At 43.7% G+C, this 21,940-nt stretch overlaps 1 protein-coding gene across 2 annotated transcripts in view; it reads right to left on the minus strand.

Moving 5' to 3' along the window:
• The window catches only part of Pank1 (pantothenate kinase 1), a 66,653-nt gene that overhangs the window by 15,727 nt on the left and 28,986 nt on the right, over positions 1-21,940 (minus strand). For both annotated transcript variants that reach the window (XM_021196983.2, XM_021196987.2), the window contains exons 2-3: positions 12,754-13,106; positions 75-328 (exon numbers count right to left, since the gene is read on the minus strand). In XM_021196983.2, the coding sequence (XP_021052642.1) occupies positions 75-328; positions 12,754-13,106 (607 nt within the window). The remainder of the gene's footprint in view (positions 1-74; positions 329-12,753; positions 13,107-21,940) is intronic.

Below are 21,940 nucleotides of genomic sequence, written 5' to 3' on the forward strand. Positions count from 1 at the left end.
AAAAAAAAAAAAAGAAAAAAGAAATAGGCATGGTTTAAGCATGAAGAGACTCTCCTAGTGGAGAGCATGTTTACCTGGTCCCCGTCACTCTTTTGTAGTTATCCTTGGAGTACACTGCCAGGATGCTGACGCCAGAGCCCATGTTAACCAGCAACATAGGGTACGGGTTATCCAAACAGTATGGCTTTTTTTGACACAACTCGGGATTTGTGGGGTTTTCGAAATAGTAACATTCTGGCTTGCCGTTGAAGCCAACCGAGTCAACGTAAAGTAGGCCCTGAATCAAACAGTCCAGCTCATCCAGTTTATGCAGCTGCAGGTCCGCAATCTACGAGAGAACAAAACCCTGTTAGACGCTGTTGTCTAATACGGTGGTGTAAGGAGCCTGGAAAGTGTGTGCGCTCTTTAAGATTCACTTTCAAAGTGAAGAAACGCGCTCAGACTCCCTGCAGCATGAGAGAGCATGGACCAGCAGTCACAACCAGAAAAATAGCTGTGCTACACAGACAAGAGCTGCCTGGTTGTCTGGAAAGCACATTAGCATGTGAGACTGGTGGCCTGGATGTGGGCCCTTGTTTTAACTTTCAGAATCTGTGAACATGGTCTCATCACGAGTCATCCGGATGGAGCCTAAGTCTAATGGCAGGAGACACATCCAGGAAGGGTCTGAGAGCTAGAGGAAGAAGCCTTTGAAGAAGTAGGTAGATAGCTGAGCGTTGCACCCTGATCTCTGGGATACCAAGGGCAAGCAGACACAGGAAAAGGCAGCTAGCGTAATCTCCCCACGGCCTCTACAGAACTGTGTTGATGCCACGGCTTTAACTGAGGGCTATTGACCTCAAGAATTTTGATGGAGGAAATCTCTGTAGTCGTTAAGCTGACGAACGTGTTGTCACAACAGCCAAGAGTGGTCAGTGCGGTAGAATATTCAGAAGCAAACGAGAATCCTACATATGAACGTGGGGTCAAAAGGCGTGGGAGTGGGACAGAGTCCCCTCTGAGTCCACGAAGCCTCTTACCACACTTGGCTCTGGAGCATCTGCGCCTGGCGTTGAACTCCAGGTCTAAAACTTCCTTAACAGAGGTTTTCTGGGGTGAGGTATGTGGCTTCTTGGTGCTGCTGTGGAGATTCCATGATATTCTCTGCAGGGCACCCACCACACGCAACGGGCTTACTAGCTAAGTGGCCCGGGATTGTCCTTTCAGAGTTCTATGACGTAAAACATCCTCTTCTTGGGGACAAAAAGAGAGATTGCTCAAATATATGTGATTAAAAAAAAAAAAAAAAAAGCAGAAAGGGAGGCTATTTGGAGAGGAGGCAGGTCAGTCAGAGGCAAGCAGGAAGTGGGACACCATGGAGAGGGAGGTGAATATGAACAGATAAACCCTCCTCTATCACTCTAGATACAGAGAACAAAGTGCTGTTAACTGGTCTGAGCAGCTAGTAGCCACCCTTTATCCTTGAAAGTTTAATTCCTAATACTGCTGCCTCAGGTCCAAGTTAGTGATCATTTTCCCTGACAAGTAATAAACAAACAAACAAACAAAAAGGACTAGGGCTGTAGTCAGTGTAGAGTACAACATGCATGAAGCCCTTGGTTCAACCCCCAGTACTGAAAAAAAATCAATGAAGGGAGTGATGGTTTGATTCACACACACACACAGACACATAGACACACAGACAGACAGACAGACAGACAGACAGACAGACAGACACATACACACACACACACACACACACACACACATGTGCGCGCGTGGAAACAAAAAACCAGAACCCATGAGGCTGGATTAGTGGCATGTCTCCAATTCCAACACTAATGATGTTGACAGGGGGACATCATTAGTACAAGACCTGCCTTGCCTATTCAGCTGCTAAAATAATATAAAGCAAAACAAAAACAAAAATACCCCAAAACCAAAAGTTACCATCATCGACCAAAAAAAATGTACAAGTAGGTTCTGTTAGCCTTACTCAATGGTTGGAATAAGAAGTTAGGTAAATTTCTGTAAGTGACACACTAGCAACTAGCAGACATCTCCCACTGATTCTGTGTTCATCTTATTTGCCATTGCTGTTCATGGGGCTTGGGGAAAAAAAAATCAACGCAAATGCTAGATAGACTTATATACTCTACTTAAAAAAAAAAAAAAAAAAAAAAAGACAGCGGGCATGGGCACATACCTTTAATCCCAGCACTTGGGAGGCAGAGGCAGGTGGATTTCTGAGTTTGAGGCCAGCCTGGTCTACAAAGTGATTTCAAGGGCAGTCAGGGCTATACAGAGAAACCCTGTCTCAAAAAACAAAACAAAACAAAAAGGCATTTTTGTTATTGTCATTGTTACAAAAGGTAATAAAGAGGTACATCTTGGGAGATGGTTTGGGCCACAAAGGATTCAAGTTTGGGTTCTCCAGCACTCAAGTTAAAAAGGGGAGGCATTATGGCTTCAGGCGTGCAATCCTAGCTGTTGGGAGGTAAATTCACAAGGATCCCTCGAGCTCCCTGGTAGGCTAGCCTCGCCGAGTCTGTATGCTCCAGACTCAGTAAGAGACCCAGCCTCAAGAACAATAAGGTGACCAACACTAGTGTGGCCATTATGTGTTACAGACTGTGGGCCCACTTGCCCACACATCCCACACACAGACGTAACCATAAGGTGATATGTGCATGTAAGGTGACAGCTCCAAGGAAACTTGACTTGCTGTCACTCATCTGAATTTTCCATTTAACAATACTGACAGAATTCTGTAAGTGCGCTACACAATCCAAATAGGAAACTGGCCAGGTGACAGAAGTAATATTAATACACGGAAATAAGCATTCAAAGTGGCCCAAAGCAAATGCATCCCATTAATGTTTCCAAATGTTTCAATTTTATCAAGTGAAATGTTTCAATGATATATATATGTATGTATATATATATATACATATAAATACATATAAATATATATATTTACATTTTAAGAGGCATCAATGACAACGCTATGGGTAGAGAAGTGTTCAGAGGCCTGAAAAACTACAGGGGACTCCCACAGCAGGGTACATTTTATGTCTTCTGATCTCCTTGGTTCCCCAGCCTGAAAGCTGCATCTCTGGTCACAGCCTGGCACCTCAGAAGCACCTTGGTTCTGTACTAAAGGCTGCTCTTAGTCACTGCTTAATAAACACTTAGAAAATGAACAGGGAAAAGTTGTCACCTCAAGGGTCAGCCCCAAGCTTAAAATGGTGATCACCTCAGCCAGTCTTAGAGATATAAGTTAATCTGCTTAAATGTTAATCACAGGTTCATCAACAATATTGACAGCCACATCTAGAGTCAACTTCATAAATATGGACAGAGACAATAATGTGTCCAGCTAGATGCCCTGAAACTACCCTGGGAGGAAGAAAATTCCCTGTCAGATATGAGAAGGAAACACATCCAGCTTTGGTCTGAAACACTGTTTCCACGTTCCCTCCAGAACGATTTTTCCCAATAGGGCATAAGCAGAAAGCACAAACATTTTCAGAAGGATAGATATACTTTTGGAGCCTAAGGTCATGAAAGTCCAAAAAAAAAAAAAAAAAAAAAAAGGTAAACAGAGGTCACAGGTCACTTTTGTAGAGACCCTTCAGATAAAGGAGGGATTCCCAGGTTCAACTAGTGAGCCATACTGATAACAGAGATTTCCAAATAGGCAATCTGAAGTTGAGGATACTTGACAGTTTGTCTGTACACCTGGATTTACTTGGAGAAAAGCTTAAAGCCGGTCTTTAAGATCCCAGCTACAGAGAAATGCTCGCCTCGGGCTGGAGTCTCCAGTCATGACAAAGATGCCATGGGGGGATAGTGCCATGGACCAGCTAAAGGTAACAGAAGGCCCAGGACTGTATCAACAAGACAATTCACTCAGGTCTGTAATTCACCTTCCGCACGGTGCTGCGGCAGGTGTGTCAATGGATCCAGCACTGCCTCAGGAGCCTGCGCCTCAAGACCCAGTGGCTTTTCAAGCTGATCTGGTTTAGATGTTGGGGATTTTTTGGTTGGTTAGTCGGTTGGTTGGTTGGTTGGTTGGTTGGTTGATTGGTTAGTTGGTTGGTTGGTTGGTTAGTTGGTTGGTTAGTTGGTTGGTTAGTTGGTTGGCTGGTTGGGTTTTGTTTGTAAGTTGCTTGGTCTGTTGGTTTTCCTCTAGATCCCATGCACCAGGAGCACGGTTCCCAGGGTGGTGCTGAGCTGGTGGAACTTGTCCCAACTGGCTCTCAATAAGCACATCCAGCCCTGAAAACTGGAAGCTGACTGAGTTTGTTGAGTCTCTCTTGACAAGAGAGTCCACTCCAACAACAGGGTATCATGCTGTTGGACTTTTAAAGTCTGTTATGGTAGCCCATGTCTGTACTCCAGTCCTAGGAAGGCTGAGACAAGAGATCAGCCTGAACTTAAAAGACAGATCCTATTAAAAAAAAAAATTCAAGGTCCCAAACTGCAAATAAAACATTTTTTTTCCTTAAAGGGAGAGGGGGGAGGGGAAAGAGAGAGAAAGAGGGACAGAGAGAAGAAGAGGAAGGGAGAGGGGGAGGGAGAAAAGAGCAGAGAGAGAGAGAGAGAGAGAGAGAGAGAGAGAGAGAGAGAGAGAGAGAGAGAGAGAATGTGTCTAGAGTAGGTGACTTGAATTCCTGAGCCTCCTGCCTCAGAAGTGCTGGACTTAAAGGCATGCACCATTATGCCGAACTACACTCTTCTTTATAAAGTTAGACCACCTGAGGCATTTTATTCTAGTGACCAAAAGTTGACTAATAAAACAATCATGTATACAGCTTAATTAGAAGGCTGCATTCTGAGAAATGTATTGTGGCACAGAATTTCATCACTATGCAAACAGCACAGAGCATAGTTACACAAACGAAGTCAGTATAACATTCCTAGACAATAATCTTTGGGATCTCTGCTATGTATGTTCTTGTGAATAAACACTGTTACGCAGCACATGGCTGTATATGTCCTCACCCTGATGTTGAATGGACCTTGAATGATGGCAAACTTCATTACCAGAGCCAGCAATCGTGGTTAGCTTCCAGGAGTTCAAACACAGCACAGTAAGTAATGTGTAGTGCAACAGTAGGCTCTGGGAGCAATAGTGTTTACTGATTCCCATGGTGTAATTCCTTCTGACTAAGGTCAATTGCAAAACCCCAACCCAGCTTCACTTAATGCAGACACAGAAAGAGATGTGTTCCCGGAGCTTTTAAAGCCAGTAAAAGTGGGCTCTGGGTTCCCCATTACTTGCAACTCTCAGCACTTTGGGGGTCTGAGTTACTGTGCAAATTCATGGTGGGAGAGAACCACTCCAGCAAGCTGCCCTCTGACTCCCCAGGTACACCACGTAAATAAAGTAAGTTTATTTTGTATTGTTAATGTGGAATGAATTTTGGCTTGCGATTGGGGCAGAATTTCCAGCAACGTGACTAGTAAAACAACTTGTGTCTTGGCTAAGGATACAGTTCAGTGGTAAAACATTTGCTTAGCATATGTGGGCCCTGCTTAAAAAACAAAACAAAACAAAACAAAAAAAAAAACAAGAACACGACTCAAATATAATCTCAAGTTGAAATACTTGGGAGGCTGAGTGGTTGTGATGCCAGCTCTTGGGAGGCAGAACCAGGGGGATCTCTGTGAGTTTGAGGCCACCCTGGTCTACAAAGCGAGTTCCAGGACAGTCATGCTGTTACATGGGGAAATCTTGTCTTGAAAAACAAAACAAAACAAAACAAACAAACAAATAAAAAAACCAAAAAACTTTTGGGAACATTTCCATGCAATGATTAATTTTTAGAGGGCAAAGCAAAGGTTCCTTATGTGCTAAATACAGGTAGGCAGGCTCTATTTGCAAGAGCATTTCCTTGCATGTTTTAGGATCATTTGTCAAAGAGGTGGCTTAGACGTCAAGAGCACCGGCTGCAGAGTTCACACGTCAGCACCCATGTAATAAACTGGTTATGGCCCTGCTGTTACCCCAGCACTGAGTGAGCAGACACAGGAGGATCACTGGGGCTTGTGGCTCCAGGTTCAGGAAAAGACCCTGCCTCAAAGGAAAAAGAAGAAGGGACAGAGAGCACTAGAGCACCTCCTCTGGCCTCCGAGTGCACCCACCCACCCACCCACGGGAGTATACACCACCATGAAGAACCACTCCATGGGATCTGAAGCCCTCTTTAAACCTTCAAAAGAACTCACATGCTCATTACCCCCCACCCTCAAACAGACACACACACACACACAAAATACACATAACTTAAAATAAATATTTAAAAATATAATTAATTTCTTACCAGTAAATATTTTATTTGAATGCCTATGCTACACATCTATAAACATGGGATTGAGTAACAATTTCTGGGAAGAGTCCATTGACCTGTCCCCAGACCACCTTATATCACTTAACCACAGCAGAGAAATGAGTTGCCAAATATTTTATATATGTATGTGTGTTTATTTACTATAAATATTACAAATATTTGTAATATTAAATATTAATATATTTAATTTAACATATAGTAAATATATGTATATATATAAATATATATATTAAAATGAGCAAAATACAAATTCGTGTTTTTGTTCATTTTCTTTCCTCTTCCTCTCATTTGTGTTTTTCATTTTGCTTTGCTTTGAGACAGGATTTTACTGTGTGGTCTAGAACTACTTATGTTTTTGAAGCTGACTTTGAATTTAAGGAACTCTTCCTGCCTCCGCCTCTCCAGAGCTGGGATTGAAGCTGGGCTCCACCACAACAGACAGAAAATATGTAATACATTTTACCTCCAGCGTGTTTTTCAAAAGGACACTGGCTCCAAGAGCCAAATCATGATAGAAACGGTTATTTTATCAAACCAAAAGCGATATGCACATTAACTCTGAGTGACAGGATGTGGTTGGCAGGATTCTTTTTGTTTTCACAAGACAGACCTAACGGAGAGGTGAGAGAGACACGTTTCAAGCAAGCTTAGTGAATGAGAATGAGAATTCTAATCTCAAAGATAGTTTTTTTTTTTCTCTTCTGTATCCAATAAAAGAGACCAATTATGAGGTGGACCATCAAACTGGAAGAGAGTGGAGAATGTCATTATTTACAATATCTTACACCTATAATGCCACAAATCCATTCCCAGGTTAATAATGAGAACCAAACTATCAAATATGTGCAAATGATCTGCTTAGATGAGAAGTCACGTGTTCAAAAGATCCAATCTTACCCTTTTCTCAGGATTTTTCCACCCAACCTTCCACGTTGTTCCTTTACAAGATTTTTTTTTCTTTTTGTTTTTCCCTTTATGTATGAGGGGGGTATATGCATGTTGCACGTGTGTGTGCCTGTGAATGTGTGTAGACTAGACAGGGAAGGGCCTAGGGTACTGTCTATCACTCTCCACCACTTCCTGGCTAGGCTGAGAGTCAGCAGGCTTCAGCAAGCCTTCTGTTGGTGGCACTCCCTCCCACCCCGGGTTGGGGTTACAGGCGCATGTGCAGCCACACCTGGTTTCCTTACAGAGGTGCTTAGGTGCTGAGTTTAGTGCATCGTGGTTGCGCAGTGAGCACTCTGGACTGCTAAATTCCCAGAAAGTCTTACCATTGAAACCCGTATGATGAAATCATCTTTTTTCCTGATTGCATTAGCCAAAGATCACCATCATATCTTATTTATTCAAAGCATAGATCTTACTTAAAAAAAAACAATCAAAAGAATATTTTCTAGTATCTACTAATGTTAGCCTTGGACTGGACAAAACTCACACGTGTCCTGAACAGAAAACAATGTGGGCTTCTTTTCCTCTATATTTTCTGTTGTTGAGAATATGTTGCATTATTAATACTCTTGTTAAGAAAAGTATGAAACATGGCAGGGAATGAAATATGATAATTGTCAGATAAAATATCCTGCTACAAAATTAAGCATAATCTACACTGTTTCGTGGTGTTACGAATAACCAGATCATGTAGAGAGTCGTGTTTAAACAGTGGAAGTGTTTGTTGGTTTATCAATGCCAGTTAGCACCTAACATTAATTTTATTTATCTGTTTGTCTATTGAGTGTGTGTGTGTGTCTTAGTCAGGGTTTCTATTCCTGCACAAACATCATGACCAAGAAGCAAGTTGGGGAGGAAAGGGTTTATTCAGCTTACATTTCCATACGGCTGTTGATCACCAAAGGATGCAGGACTGGAACTCAAGCAGGTCAGAAAGCAGGAACTGATGCAGAGGCCATGGAGGGATGTTTTTTACTGGCTTGCCTCCCCTGGCTTGCTCAGCTTGCTCTCTTATAGAACCCAAGACTACCAGCCCAGGGATGGTCCCACCCACAAGGGGCCTCTCCCCCTTGATCACTAATTGAGAAAATGCCCCACAGCTGGATTTCATGGAGGCATTTCCCTAACTAAAGTTCCTTTCTCTGTGATAACTCCAGCTGTGTCAATTTGACACAAAATTAGCCAGTACAGTGTGTGTGTGTGTGTGTGTGTGTGTGTGTGTGTGTGTGTGTGTGTGTGTGTATAATAGTGTGTGTAGAGATCTAACTACAAGTCACAAGAGTTGGCTCTCTCCTTCCACCATGAGGGTACTGGAGCCTGAACTCAGGCTGTCAGGCTCATTGGCAATCATCTTCACCTACCCACTGAGCCATCTCATCAGTCCACGGCTTACATTAGCTTGGGTATCTGTGTTCTAGCTTACTACATCACTCATTTTGAAAACTGATATGAACCAATCATAAATTTAAGTCAGGACTAGTGATGCATGCGTGTAATCCCAGCACCTGAGAGACAGAGGCAGGAGGATCAGGAGTTAGGCAACACTGTAAGATCCTGTCTCAAACAAGAATTTTGGTTAGGACCATAATCTTAATATGTTCAATAGAAAATACTTTTTTTTAAAAAAAGGCGGGGGAGCTGGAGAGATGGCTGAGTGGTTGAAACCACTGGCTGTTCTTCCAGACGATCTGAGTTGATTCCCAGCATTCCCAGCACCCTCACAGTGGATCACAACTGTAACTCAAATCTCAGGCCATCTGACCCTCACTTCTGGCCTCTATAGACACTGGTACTCAGACCTATATGCAGGAAAACACCCATACTTGTAAAACAAAACTTTTTAATTAAAACTGAAGAAAGAGACTCTACAAGAAAGAAATGATAAAATTGAAATATAGCCTGCTCGACTGAAGATACTGCATAGAAGAGTCTAATTTAATGACTGTCTCATCAGTTATAGGCCTTTCGGGTTATTCTAAATCAGAGTAGCAATGAACACTTCCTAAAAGTTTAGGTGCATTTACTATACTATCTAGGATATAGTTGTCACAACTAACAACTGCCAAAAAGCTTTCTGTAGCCATAATAATGGGGTTCTCAAACTCTAAAAGCAGTGATTCTACACAACAGCATGACTTTACACACATATGCTTCATGGTTGGTCAAACCGTTTAATGTGGAGAGGCATACATATGATGTTTGGTTCATTCCTGCCCCACCCCATGTGGGTGTTGGGGGAGGGTGGAGGTGTTTGTATGTATGTATATCAGGGAGTCAGAAGAGGATGTTGGATTTCCTAGCTATGGAGTGACAGGTGGTTGTGTATAGGCGGTTGTGTACTGCCCAGTGCAGGTGCTTGGATCCAAACTCTGGTTCTCATGATTGAGTTGTAAGCATGCTTAATAGATGAGCCAACCCCGGATCACCTAGAGCAATGGTTTTCTCCTTCAAATACAGTTCTTCCTCATGTTGTAGTGACCCTCAGCCATAAAATTATCTCTTTGATACTTCATACCTGTAATGTTGCTACTGTTGTGAATTATAATGTAGACATCTAATATCTGACTCACTGAAAGGGGTCACGAAAGGGTTGAGAACCACGGCTCTAGAGTGTATCTTGACCCTTCCTAAATCTTCAACTTTCTAATCTACAACACCCAAGAGTTTGGAGTCTGGATAGCTATAGCCCTTAATAGTTACTAATGCATTGACTAAAGGATTTATTTGACTGAAGTATTTATTACTTCTCCGGGTTTCTATTTCAGTGTTACCTCATCATACAGAGACCCTCCCAACACTTCCTATCCCTCTTACTTTGTCCCTATTTCTCCTTCATGATACAGACACACAGAGGCATAGACAGACACACAGATACACACATACTCACACATACACATACTCACACACATACATACACACACAGACACATAGACAAACACACATATATACACACACAGAGATGCATACACATAAAGACACATAGACACACAGACTCACACAGCAACACACACATACACACATACACAGACACACACATTATATACACAATACAGACACACAGACATACACACTCACACAATGCATATTCACTTGTTTATTTGATCATTGACCACAACGGTGGTCAAGGTATTTTTGTTTTGTACATAATACTACTTGGCATATAGAAAGGGCATGATAAATTGTTGAATGGATGATTAGCTGCACACAGAAAGAAGGCAGGAGAGCCTACCCATTCCCACAAACATTAGATACAAGCACATCATTTATTCCAACAGGACGCAGAATGAAATCTTTCTCAATTTTCTCTTCACATTGGCCAACACCTATCATAGAAATATATTGATGGAAACAGCTTGGCCAAAGAGCTTAGCAAATACTCCAGTCTTGCCTCCTGCTCTGGTCTATTCATTAGGCTCCTCCGAGCACTGCCTGAAGGACTATACGACCTTTCTCCATGCAGAACCTTAAGAAATACACATGCTCGTGGCCAACACAAATTGAGTAACTCTTTCTCCTAGGCCATGAGTAAACCCTGCAGAGGATTGGAGGTGTAACAGAGGTTGCATAAAGCCTCCAGGTCACCTTGGTTCACTTCAGGATCTCCAGTGCACAAACAGGATAGCGTGTACTTGTGGGCTTGAGGAAATTACCACATTCCCATACAAAGTCAGCTCTCTTCTGAATTAAAATGGAGTCCAAGCCCAGATCTTACCCAGCAGGCATCACTATACAAATGGATCTAAAGGACCTGAGAGCCACAGAGCAGCAATGTTATGATCACTTCCAGTTCTTTGGTCCTGTGTGTCTTCCCTGTCTCCCCACACTGCTGCCCCTGTTCTGCAGATGATGAAATTGAGGCCCACAGCAGAAACTCATCTCAGCAAAAGCCACCGAGCAGGTAAAATGCAGAAACAGGGCTGGAATTCTGGTTAATTCCCCTCACCCCCACTATGGACTCAAGACTAATTCTCACGTCTACGCTCCTTAACCGGTCCACATGTATAAACTGATTGGTTGCTGAGTCCTTCTGTGGGGGAAGGGACCCCATGCATCAATTTAGTAAATGGTTGTATCAAATTCTATAGCTGTGCAGGGGAAGGGCGACACAAAAGAAAACGCCTAAAGCCAGGAGCTAATCAGTCTCACTCAGAATACTGCTGGAGGACCGCTACCAGCTCCTCTGGGAGCACCCACTGAAGGAGGTTCCATTTGTACAGTGCCTGGGCATGGTTTTATTACCAGCAGCACACCCACTCCACAAAATTCCTCACTGAAATGAGTGAAGTGAATGGTGTTCCTTTTGGTGACATAGTTTGCTTCTTACTGCTTTATTAATCACGAATAATGTGTTTACTCATTATGCAAAGAGTGACAGACTTCCTACCAAGATTCATTTAAATTTGTCTGGGACAAAACACAGTACAGTGCTACAGGCTTTGAAAAATGCATCCTACAACACATCTCACAAGTTTTCAACTGTGAAAAGAGCATGCAATCCTGAAATCTTCCAACCTTTCCTTCACCTGTGTCCACACACTTATCCAACTGCCTATACTTTCCGACCTACACCTGCACTTCAGTTTTATGTTCACTTTACCCCACGAGATGAAGCTAGACAATAGAGAGATCACTATCTAAACTGAGGAGATGGAGAGATTAGAAGACAGACGTTAAGGGATTGCAAAATAGAGAGAAGCTGGGCTGAACGTTATTTCTCCATATTTGACACTAAGCGCTCTACACTTTAAAATGCTACTCAATAATGAAGGAATTCCCCTATAAATAACAGTGAAGTTGGTTTTGGTTTTGTCTGTTTTGAGACAGAGTGTTAGCCTTGATACTTTCACCTCTGACTCCCAAGCACTGGGATCATAGGCATGGGCCATCACAACCAACCAAATATTTTATTTTTGCTAAGAGGAACTTCTGAATGGCATTCATAGAACTAAGTTACATATGAGAACAAATGGATAGGATATAGTTAGATGTGTAGAAAGCCTCCCTGTGGAACGCAGTCTATGTATCCATAGAACCAGACTCATGCTTATACATTAAGTGTCTAGGGAAAACCCAATACTAAGTGAGTTACGTGTCTCTGAAGGTGATATATATCATCTTGTCTCTACATATGACATAGGAGTAACTGTCCAATCCCAGCACCATATAAACACTCACATGGCAGCATATGACTGTCACCCCAGGTCTTGGAGAGAGAACCATTAGTTTTGGTTATCTTTCGCTACATACTGGGTTCAGGGCCAGCCTGTGCTACAGAGGGATGATGATAATGGACATTTAACCTTTCTTGAAACAACCCTATGAAAAGGTCATATATTATCATACAGAAGAGGAAGCCATGGCACAGACAGGCCCAGGTCCCAAGGTTAATGGTCCAGGTCTTAGCATGAGATGCCCACACTGTGATCACATGAGAGAGCTGGCTGTTCTAAGATGGGCAAGCCCAACCTACCATTCTGAAGTCCTCCTCAAACTTGAAAGCCCCACCTCCCGTGGCACAGAGGGTGGTGTGGAGGCTGGAGAAGTTCTTCTCGCTGCCCATCTGGATGAACAAGTGCATGGCACAGGTGGGGAAGCGGATGAAGTGCAGGTTCCCTTTGCGCCCACACATGGTCAAGTTTTTCAGTTCCAGATGGACGTCCCGGATCCCAGTTTTGCCATAGGCAGTGTTAGAAGTTAAATACTTCCGGATGCTCTTCAGGTTCTCCACTTCTTCCTGTTCTTCTTCTGCCGTGATATCTTTCGGTTCAAAGTAAACCAACTTAACCAGGGTTCCACCAATATCCATGCCAAACCACGGGAATGCTGGGGAACAGAAGAGAAAAGGATGAGGTCACAGAATGTGACATAAGAAAAGCAGGCTCAGTGTTTGAATACTCAACGAGGAAATGCATTCCGCACTAAATTTCCTTTCCGTCAAGTACAGAGATCTAAAGCAAGGTGCAGAGAGACGGAGGTTCCTACTGTACAGCTGTTCACAGACACTCAGAACGAAGTGAACCAGCACAGGATTCTGCAGAATCCAGCCTCAGTCATGCTTTTGAGACTCAAGTACCTCACCAGTGCTATTCCGGGGTTTAGAGACATGTGTGGCATACATCATGCTCTACGTGGTACTCTATAGAAACCTTACCCAAAGGGTGGTACACACCTCAGCACACAGGAGCTGAGGCAGGACTCTGAGTTGAAGGCCAGTCTGGGCCACAAGTGAGACTGTCTCAAAGAAAAGCAGGGGAGGGGAGGGAAAGAAAAAGGAGGAGAGGAGAGAGAAGAGACAAGACAGACTGGTTTGGGAACAAAAAGGCATCTATGAAAAGTTTTCTTTTGTTTCAGCACTACAGACGATTATATAAACCCTTGTCAAATTGTGTGTATTGAGATCTCGAAATGGTCTTTTTTTTTCTGGTGGCAGATCCACCTGGTTTTCTACTCTGGAGGTGGAGGGAAAGGTATAGAAGGAAAATATGCACACAACGTCTTTCCTAAACCTTATTACTGTCTCATTTATGACTTAAATCACCCAGGCAACAGCTGGCAAGCAGTTATTTCCCAATTACTCTACAAACATGGGTGTTGGGATGCATCTCGGTTGGTAAAGTGCTTGTGTAGTATACACAGAGCCCTGGGTTTGATCCTAGTGTTGCAGAGTGACACAAGTCTGTAATCTCAGGGCTTGGAGAGAGGCTCGGAAGCTCAAGGTTATCCTGGGTCACATAGTAAGCAAAAGGCCATTCTGAGAGAGAAACCACACAGGGAAGAAAGACAGGGAGGGAGGGGGGAAGGAGAACAACAAATTCCACTAACGAGAGCAAATTCACAAAGATGCTATCATCTTTACAAAAGTTCACAAAGAAAATGTCTCCAGCCCAGCGTACTTACAAGGGCTGGGCAGCTTGCTTGTCCTAGCAGGTCGTAAGAAAAATACGGAAACGGTTTGCCCTTCATTAGAAGATTTAGCTTCAAGACGACACTTGCTGGCCCAGTGTCTAAAATCCACTCCTGCATGGTTCATAGTATAGGAGCAGCAGGATGTGATAGAAGCCCAGATTAGGACTCTCAGCCACGGCTCCCTGGAGCAGCAGTTAGGAGCAGGCCTCTCTTCTGCCTCTGTGGGTCTTAGCTTCCCTGTCTCTGCAGGGAATGAGCATGTTAGAATAGTCTCCAGCCCTCTCCTGCCTTGAATGTCATGAATCCTTTAAGAAACATTAAGCACAAGCCATAGATTTCCCAACTCTAAATGCTGCCAGGAGACCTCCTTGGTGAAATAATCTGGTGCGCTTACAGGTGCCAGAGCAAGCCCCGGTGCTGCAGTTGAAGCCTGACTCATCAAAGGACAGAAGACACTTGCCAAGGGAACAGGACGGGGAGGGGGTCTTCTGCAGTATTTTGAGGATAACAGTTTTGGAGAACATGTGTTATGATGACAAGTAGCCAGGTGTGCTGGCAAATGTCACGGAGCGCCAAAGAGGCGGAGGCAGGGGATCTCTGTGAGTTCAAAACTAGCCTTGTCTACATAGTGAGTTCCAGGACACAAAGAGAAAGAAAAAGAAAGAAAGAAAGAAAGGAGGGAAAGAAGGAAGGAGGGAAGGAAGGAAGACCCTGAGCCAGATATGGGGTTCACATCTACAAATGTCTGCAATCCTAGGACCTGGGCAGAAAGATTTGCCTGTTTTGAGTTTCAAAAGAGCCTGCGCTACAGAAAGAGAGCCTGCCTCAACAAAACAAAATATTTTACGTATTCAAGGAGTACATATAAGCCTGCTTGTTATAGTATCTGTAAGAATGGTCTAATTGTGGATTATCTCTGCGAGGAGTTAATTAGACCTGTTATTCTTCTTCTGTTCCTAGCAACACTATGCTTGGTGGCTCACAACTATCTGTAACTCCAGCTTTGGAGGAATTCAATGCCTCTGTGGGCTTCCTCAGGCACAGGAGCACACATGTACACACAGATACACATACACATAATTTACAGTTAATAAAAGTAAATCTTAGCCGGGCATTGGTGGCTCACGCCTTTAATCCCAGCACTTGGGAGGCAAAGGCGGGAGGATTTCTGAGTTCGAGGCCAGCCTGGTCTACAAGAATGAGTTCCAGGACAGCCAGGGCTATACAGAGAAACCCTGTCTCAAAACAAAAACAAAAGCAAGAAAAGTAAGTCTTAATAGAATGATCAAATTAACACAACTAATTAAAACAAAATATAAACTGAGGTAAGTCATTTAACAAAGAAACTAAGAGTACAACTTCCAAACTGGGGTCACTAAACAGCTGTAAACATGATCTCACTGGGATTCCTTTCCTCAATTTTCCATTAACGAGAAAAGCAAAAGATGGGGCAGTGTATACACAGACGTAGTTACAGATGTTTATCTCATTTCTATTTTGCTTTTTGCTTTGAGGCAGGGTCTTATGTAGCCCAGACTGGCCTCAAACTCAGGCTGTATCTGAGGATCACCTTGAACTTTTTGACCCCCCAGCTTCCACTTCCTGAATCCTGGGATTACAGGAATGTGCCCCACGTCCAGTTTCTGTGGTACTGGAGATAGAACTCAGGTCCTCATGCAATCGGGGCAAGCGCTCTACCAACAGAGCTACGTCTTTTCTACTTGTTTAAAAAAAAAAAATAGGGAAAGAAAAGAAGAAGGATGAGAGAAACTAACTCCTATCTTTATGGATGCAAGCTTAGAGAACCTTACACAAGACTCTAGATCCCCTGAAGTGCCAGAGATGTCGGGATGAGTGGCGGGTCCAGGCAGAGGCTAGACAGAAGGAATGAGAAGACTATATCCTGGCAACTTCATGTGCATGCAGCAGTTAAAGAATTCAGCAACAGTGGGAAATACTGTGTGGCCAGAACAAACTACATAAACCCCAGAGAGCATGACTTCTACACTGGCAATCCAGAACCAACCCAGCCAACAGATGCCAGGTTCCAGGAGGAAGAGTCCCCTCATAGTTGGTTAAATTGTGATGAGCACCAGCAACTGAAAATGCCTGACTCTTCAAAGCACAGCACAGATTCCTGAACACTCTGCAAATTAAATAGGAATCTTGCCATTTCAAAGCGTCTGTTGGCAAGATGTCAAAACAACAGGAAAGAAAAACAGGATAGAGTTATGAAAATTCACAGCACAATGTTTTATGAGCAGTTTGGGCTAAGATAAAAGAGAATAAAAGTTGAAGGATTGTATTAATTTAAACAGCAATGGAAATTCGGTCCTGGGGATGGGAGAAAAGGAGCCAGGAAAGGAAGACAGAAGGTTCAGCTCAGGAGCACAGCACGGGCCTGGAATGAACTATTCCTAGGATAGTGGGAAGTGGGGGATAGAAGAGGAGGGAGAGGAGGAAATGATTTTATTTACCTACTTCACATCTTTTTTTTTTTTTTTTTTAAAGATGGTTGAGAGACAAGGTCTTATCCTAAAGCCCAGGCTAATCTGAAATTTACTATGTAGCCCAGACTGATCTGAAATTTCTGAGCCTCCTGCCTCAGATTCCTTACAGCTGAGTCTGGCCACGCTGTGCCTGACTTCCATTTCCGACCATCATAAATGAACACAGCAATGTTCTTCTGCTCGCACTGCATGGCTTTTCCAGGCATGCATAGAAATTGTACTCCTTGTCCTGATATCAAGATCTGCTTAAACCCAAGCTTCCCTTACAGCTATCCTGGCGACGGAGATAGGAGAGAAAGGGAAGGAAGAAGGAAGGACATCCGTGTAGCCGCCAATGCCCCCACCCCACCACCACAGATGGATGTCCAGATATGTGGACAGACTCAACTGAACTACTGTGCCTACCAGAAGCTGTGCCCATTCTAGACACAGAATGCTAGCACATACCCATTCTTCTTCCTCCCCAAACCAGATATCATAACCAAAACACAAAAAAAGGGCCGGTCTAACTCAGAGGTAAGAAGCTTGTGTAATTCGTGCAAGGCCCTGGGCTAAACCCCCAGCGGGGAGGAGGTTGAAAATAAATACACTGGAGTAATCAACAATGGGAGACCATGTTCAAATTTCATAATGACACTTCCATAAACAAGTGTTAAGTAAAAATTACAAGAGGCCACTGTTTGGACCTGGCACCTCCCCTACTCCCTAAAATTCCAGGCTGGCAACTTGCTTGGAGTCACTCACACACAGCTAAAACTAAGCTTTGGTTTGACCTTCGGAAAAATCTGAATTAGAAAAAGAGTTGGAACTCCACCCCACCCCAAACAAGCCAGCTTCTACAAGCATGATATTGAGGCTCCTCTGGCCTAATCCTTTTTTTTTCTTTCTTTCTTTTTNTTTTTTTTGAGACAGAGTTTCTCTGTGTAGCCCTGACTGTCCTGGAACTTACCCTGTAGACCAGAGTAAATCCGGCCTCAAACCCAGAAATCCGCCTGCCTCTGCCTCCCCAAGTGTTGGGATTAAAGGCATGTGCCACCACTGCCCAGCTCTCTGGCCTAATGCTTACACAAGCAAATAACCTAGCTATGAGTTATTTATACCTACTATAAGTCTAGCCTTGGACGCTGAGGCAGGAGGATTGTTACAAGCTGTGGTCTAGCCTCGCCTATTTATTGAGAGCTAGGCCAGCTAGGGAATATAAGTGAGAGCCTTTTCCTGAGGAAACAAAACAAAATCAACACGGGAAGAAATGACTTGACGTGAAGGAATGACTTGATGACATGAAGCTGTCAACTAGATTTCTATTCTGTTTTCCTTTTTCTGCCACAAAGGAAATGGCTTTGAAAGAATAGATTTATTTACATTCTATTATATCTGCTTTCAAGGCCCTTTCTGCCTGTACCAAACACCTTTGGTTGGCCCCCTGGAAAATTGCTAGACTTTAAAATTCAAACCAAAGTCAACTGAGCTCAGCAGCCTTGGGATCCTGGAGAAGGCTCAGTGGGTGAAAGTGCCTGCTACTGAATCTGAACTAGTTTCCTGGAACCCACCCACACAGTAAGAGAGAACCGGGGCTGGAGAGATGGCTCAGCAGTTAAGAGCACTGACCGCTCTTCCGAAGGTCCAGAGTTCAAATCCCAGCAACCACATGGTGGCTCACAACCATCTGTAATGAGATTTGATGCCCTCTTCTGGGGTGTCTGAAGACAGCTAGAGTGTACTTACATACAATAATTAAATAAATCTTAAAAAGAGAGAGAGAGAGAGAGAGAGAGAGAACCACAGGTTCACTCTGACATGCGCACAGGCACCCTGACATGAGATAAATAAATGTATGTCTTTAAAAAAAAATCAATAATCTCAACTGTTGTGATTCTGCCCTTTGACAGCATAAGTAAATAAACCTTTGTTCTTCAAGCGTAATAATACTGGGAGGTGAGCGAAGAGGCCCCAGAGAGTGAGAGGTAGACCTGGGAGATTGGCACACACCTGGTAGAACAATTATCTGTGACGATTTGAAAAGTAGGAAGAAGGAGCTGGCCAACCTAGAGTTTGAAAGTCAAATGTTAGCAGCATGAAATGGCTCTCTCCAGGTACCACTGACTATATTTTTAAAGTGAAAATAATTGCCTGGTTTAAAAACAAGAAGCAAAGAGGATGTGGTCACTAGCCAATCGCACGCAGCGGGATGCGAAGTGTGTGGGGGGGGGGGAGCGGAGACACACCAGGAAGTGAGAGTGGAAGTCTCTGCGGTGGTGTTCAGTCATCCCAACACTCAGTGGACGTCTGCGAGGTGGCGGGCCCTGAGGAGTACCAAAACTCAGCTCATGGAGGTGGAGGATCAGAAACTCATGGCCACCCTCAAAACCACAAAAACAAAACACTTCAAAAAAATCAAGAAGAAATATGAGCAGGACAGAGAAGGAGAGCCCAGGGGTCACTGCAAAGCAATGTCTCCTCTCCAAGCTAACCACTTTAGGGGTGGGTGGGCACAGTCTTGAGCATGCTCAGTTTCGGGGCATACTTCAAGAAGGAAGAAGGGTGAACGCACTTCAGGCCACGTTTACTTCTAGGTCTGGGTCTAACTGTCCTAAGGGTTAAAATGCCTCTGGGCATGCTCAGCCTGTGCCGCAGTTTTAGTTGAAGAGGGATAGGGCGGTTTGAAGGTATACTGTCAATACTACAGTCGGTTTGTCTTGCCTAATGGCCGAGAGTCAGATACACAGAGCAGGGAGAAACCATCTGATGAAAACCAATTCTGAAAAGGCCTCTTGGTGACAATGTCTGCGAGCACTTAATGCTTCCCACCTCTTTCCCCGCATTAGAGCTGCTGTCTCTCAGTTAGCTACGACGTCCACACCAAGATGAGTTAAGGTGGGGGTGCTCAGACCTCCTAATTCGGTGACCCTTTCAGACAGTTCCTCATGTTGTGGTGACCTCCAACCATAAAATTATTTTCATTGATATCTCATAACTGTAATTTTGCTACTGTTATGAGTCATAATATCTAATATGAATCTGATATGCAAAATATATGATATGCAACCTCTGTAAAAAGGTCATTTGAACCCCCCACACCCCGCAAAGGGGTAGATACCCTCAGGTGATATTCTTTTCCTTTGGGATTTTTTTTGTTTTGTTTGTTTGTTTGTTTGTTTGTTTTGGGTTTGAGTGCAGCCCTTGGATAAGAACTGGGACTAGGGTGGGAGTGGGAGAAACTTATAATGTCAGCTCCCAGAAAAGCCAGACTGATCCAAAGAAGCAGTCATTGAGTCAATAGAAGCTTGGAGGAAGCAAAAGTCACATGCAAGCAGGCAGAGGGGGTTAGAAGAAAAGTCAGGGATTTGCTATAGGGATGTGGAAAGGGACTGGAATCCGAGATACGAAACTGATGAACCGTATGAAAAGGTGTACAGCCAAGGAGAGAATGAGCCTGACACCACAGAACCAGGAAAACGGATCAAGACTGCCAGGAACTTGGATTCTCTAAGTCAGAAAGCAACAGATAAAGGTGAAGGCAAGCTCTCCAGCATTTTGTCAAAGGACAAAATTTTCTACCATGGGAGGCAAGGGGAACAATTCCAGAGCCTCTACTCCCAGCCTGACTTTATTTTTGGTTCTAATTTCAGTTGGACATTTTATTCTACAAAACACAGTAAGCGGCCTGGTGGCCAAAGCAAAGAAAGTTGTTATTTATAGTCTGAAGAAACCTGAAATAAAACAGCAAAGAGTAGACTGGTGGTTTCAAGACCTGGACAGGGCCAGGGCGACAGAACAAAATGACGGGCTAATAGCTCAACACGAGGTTCTTTCAGGTTGTTCCTTGTGCGGAAAGGTAAAACCATCGCTACCACCGAGGGAATCCCCGATCTGTCGGTTCAACTTGTTCGTCTCATTATTATCTCATTTGGTGTTTCGTGTATACTTACTTGTGAGTGCAGGCATGTGTGTGCTGCTTCGGAGCATATGGAGGTCAGAGGGCAACTTTTAGGAGTTGGTTCTCTTCTTCCACTATGGGATCCGGGGATCAAACTTAGGTCCCCAGGCTTGTGCGGGAGGTGCTTTTTATAAAATCCAACCATTTTACTGGCCCTCAACCTGGCCTGCTTGGAAGACTGGGATATTATTTTCTGTAATCTAGATTTCGTGGTAGATAAGATAAATAGCTTAGTTTCGGGTCAGTGTTGATAACTGCAGTGTGGGTGTTAGCTTCTGATGCGGCTTCATTCAAAACAATAGCTGCCTGTAATTGTTATCGAACAGATATGGCTTCAAAGGGTAAACACAGTGCTCAGGAGGGATGAAAAGCTCTCCCTCGGGGCCCCAAAGGGACATTCTCCACTTGGGGGCAGATCGCCCAGGAAGATTTTGGAATCCTTTCTGTATTTTAGAGTGGCTCCAATCCACTCCTTTCTAAACAGCACAGCCGTGTTGGGTACACTGACTTCTCCAGTCTTCGTTTTGCTACATTAGTATACAGTGGGAGGAGTGTGTAGAACAAATAGCTTGTCTTTTGTTCAAAAGTTTCGAAATCAATAGGTATAACACACAAGTTTATTTAGAAATGACTTTATATCACCTAATTTAGAGCCCTGTTTAGGTGTCACCCGGATGCTGTGACTAGCCAGGACACTGTGGGACCGTCTTCCTTTGAAGAAGATTGGGACTTATTTCATATCTGCAAGATGAATATCTGGTCAGCAGAAGGGGCAAGATGCGGCAGTCGCTTGGGCTACTGATTGGATAACTCTGGACTTTTCCTTTTCGGCCCAACGAGGTTAGACAGCAACTCCTGCCATTTGATAACTGACCTGGGCAGTGTTCCTAATCAGGCTACTGAGTTATGAACGTGCGTGCGTTCTTTCCAGGCAAAAGGGCACTCAGATGGTTGGAAACTCTGTAGGGCCCTTTGCCAAAACAGCAAGACGTAGGTTGCTCTGTCATCTGAGTCTCAGAGTGAAGACAGGCCACAGTGGACTCCTTGTCACCCTTCCATTGACTTGCCTTTAAAAAAAAAAAGATGTGTATTTTTAACGGTGTGTGTGAATGTCAGTGTGCATCTGTGGAGGACTGGAGCATCAGACCCTTTGAGAGAAGTTACAGGCAGTTGGGAGTCACCTGATGTGGGTGCTGAGAAGTGAATTTGGGTCCTCTGCAAGACCAAAATACTCTTAACCAGAGCCACCTCTCCATCAAATGCCTTTTAAAAATCAAAATAAGTTTAACACATTCATTTATTTG

The sequence above is a fragment of the Mus pahari genome, chromosome 1 (genome assembly GCF_900095145.1).
Source record: "Mus pahari chromosome 1, PAHARI_EIJ_v1.1, whole genome shotgun sequence".
Classification (NCBI taxonomy): Eukaryota; Metazoa; Chordata; class Mammalia; order Rodentia; family Muridae; genus Mus; species Mus pahari.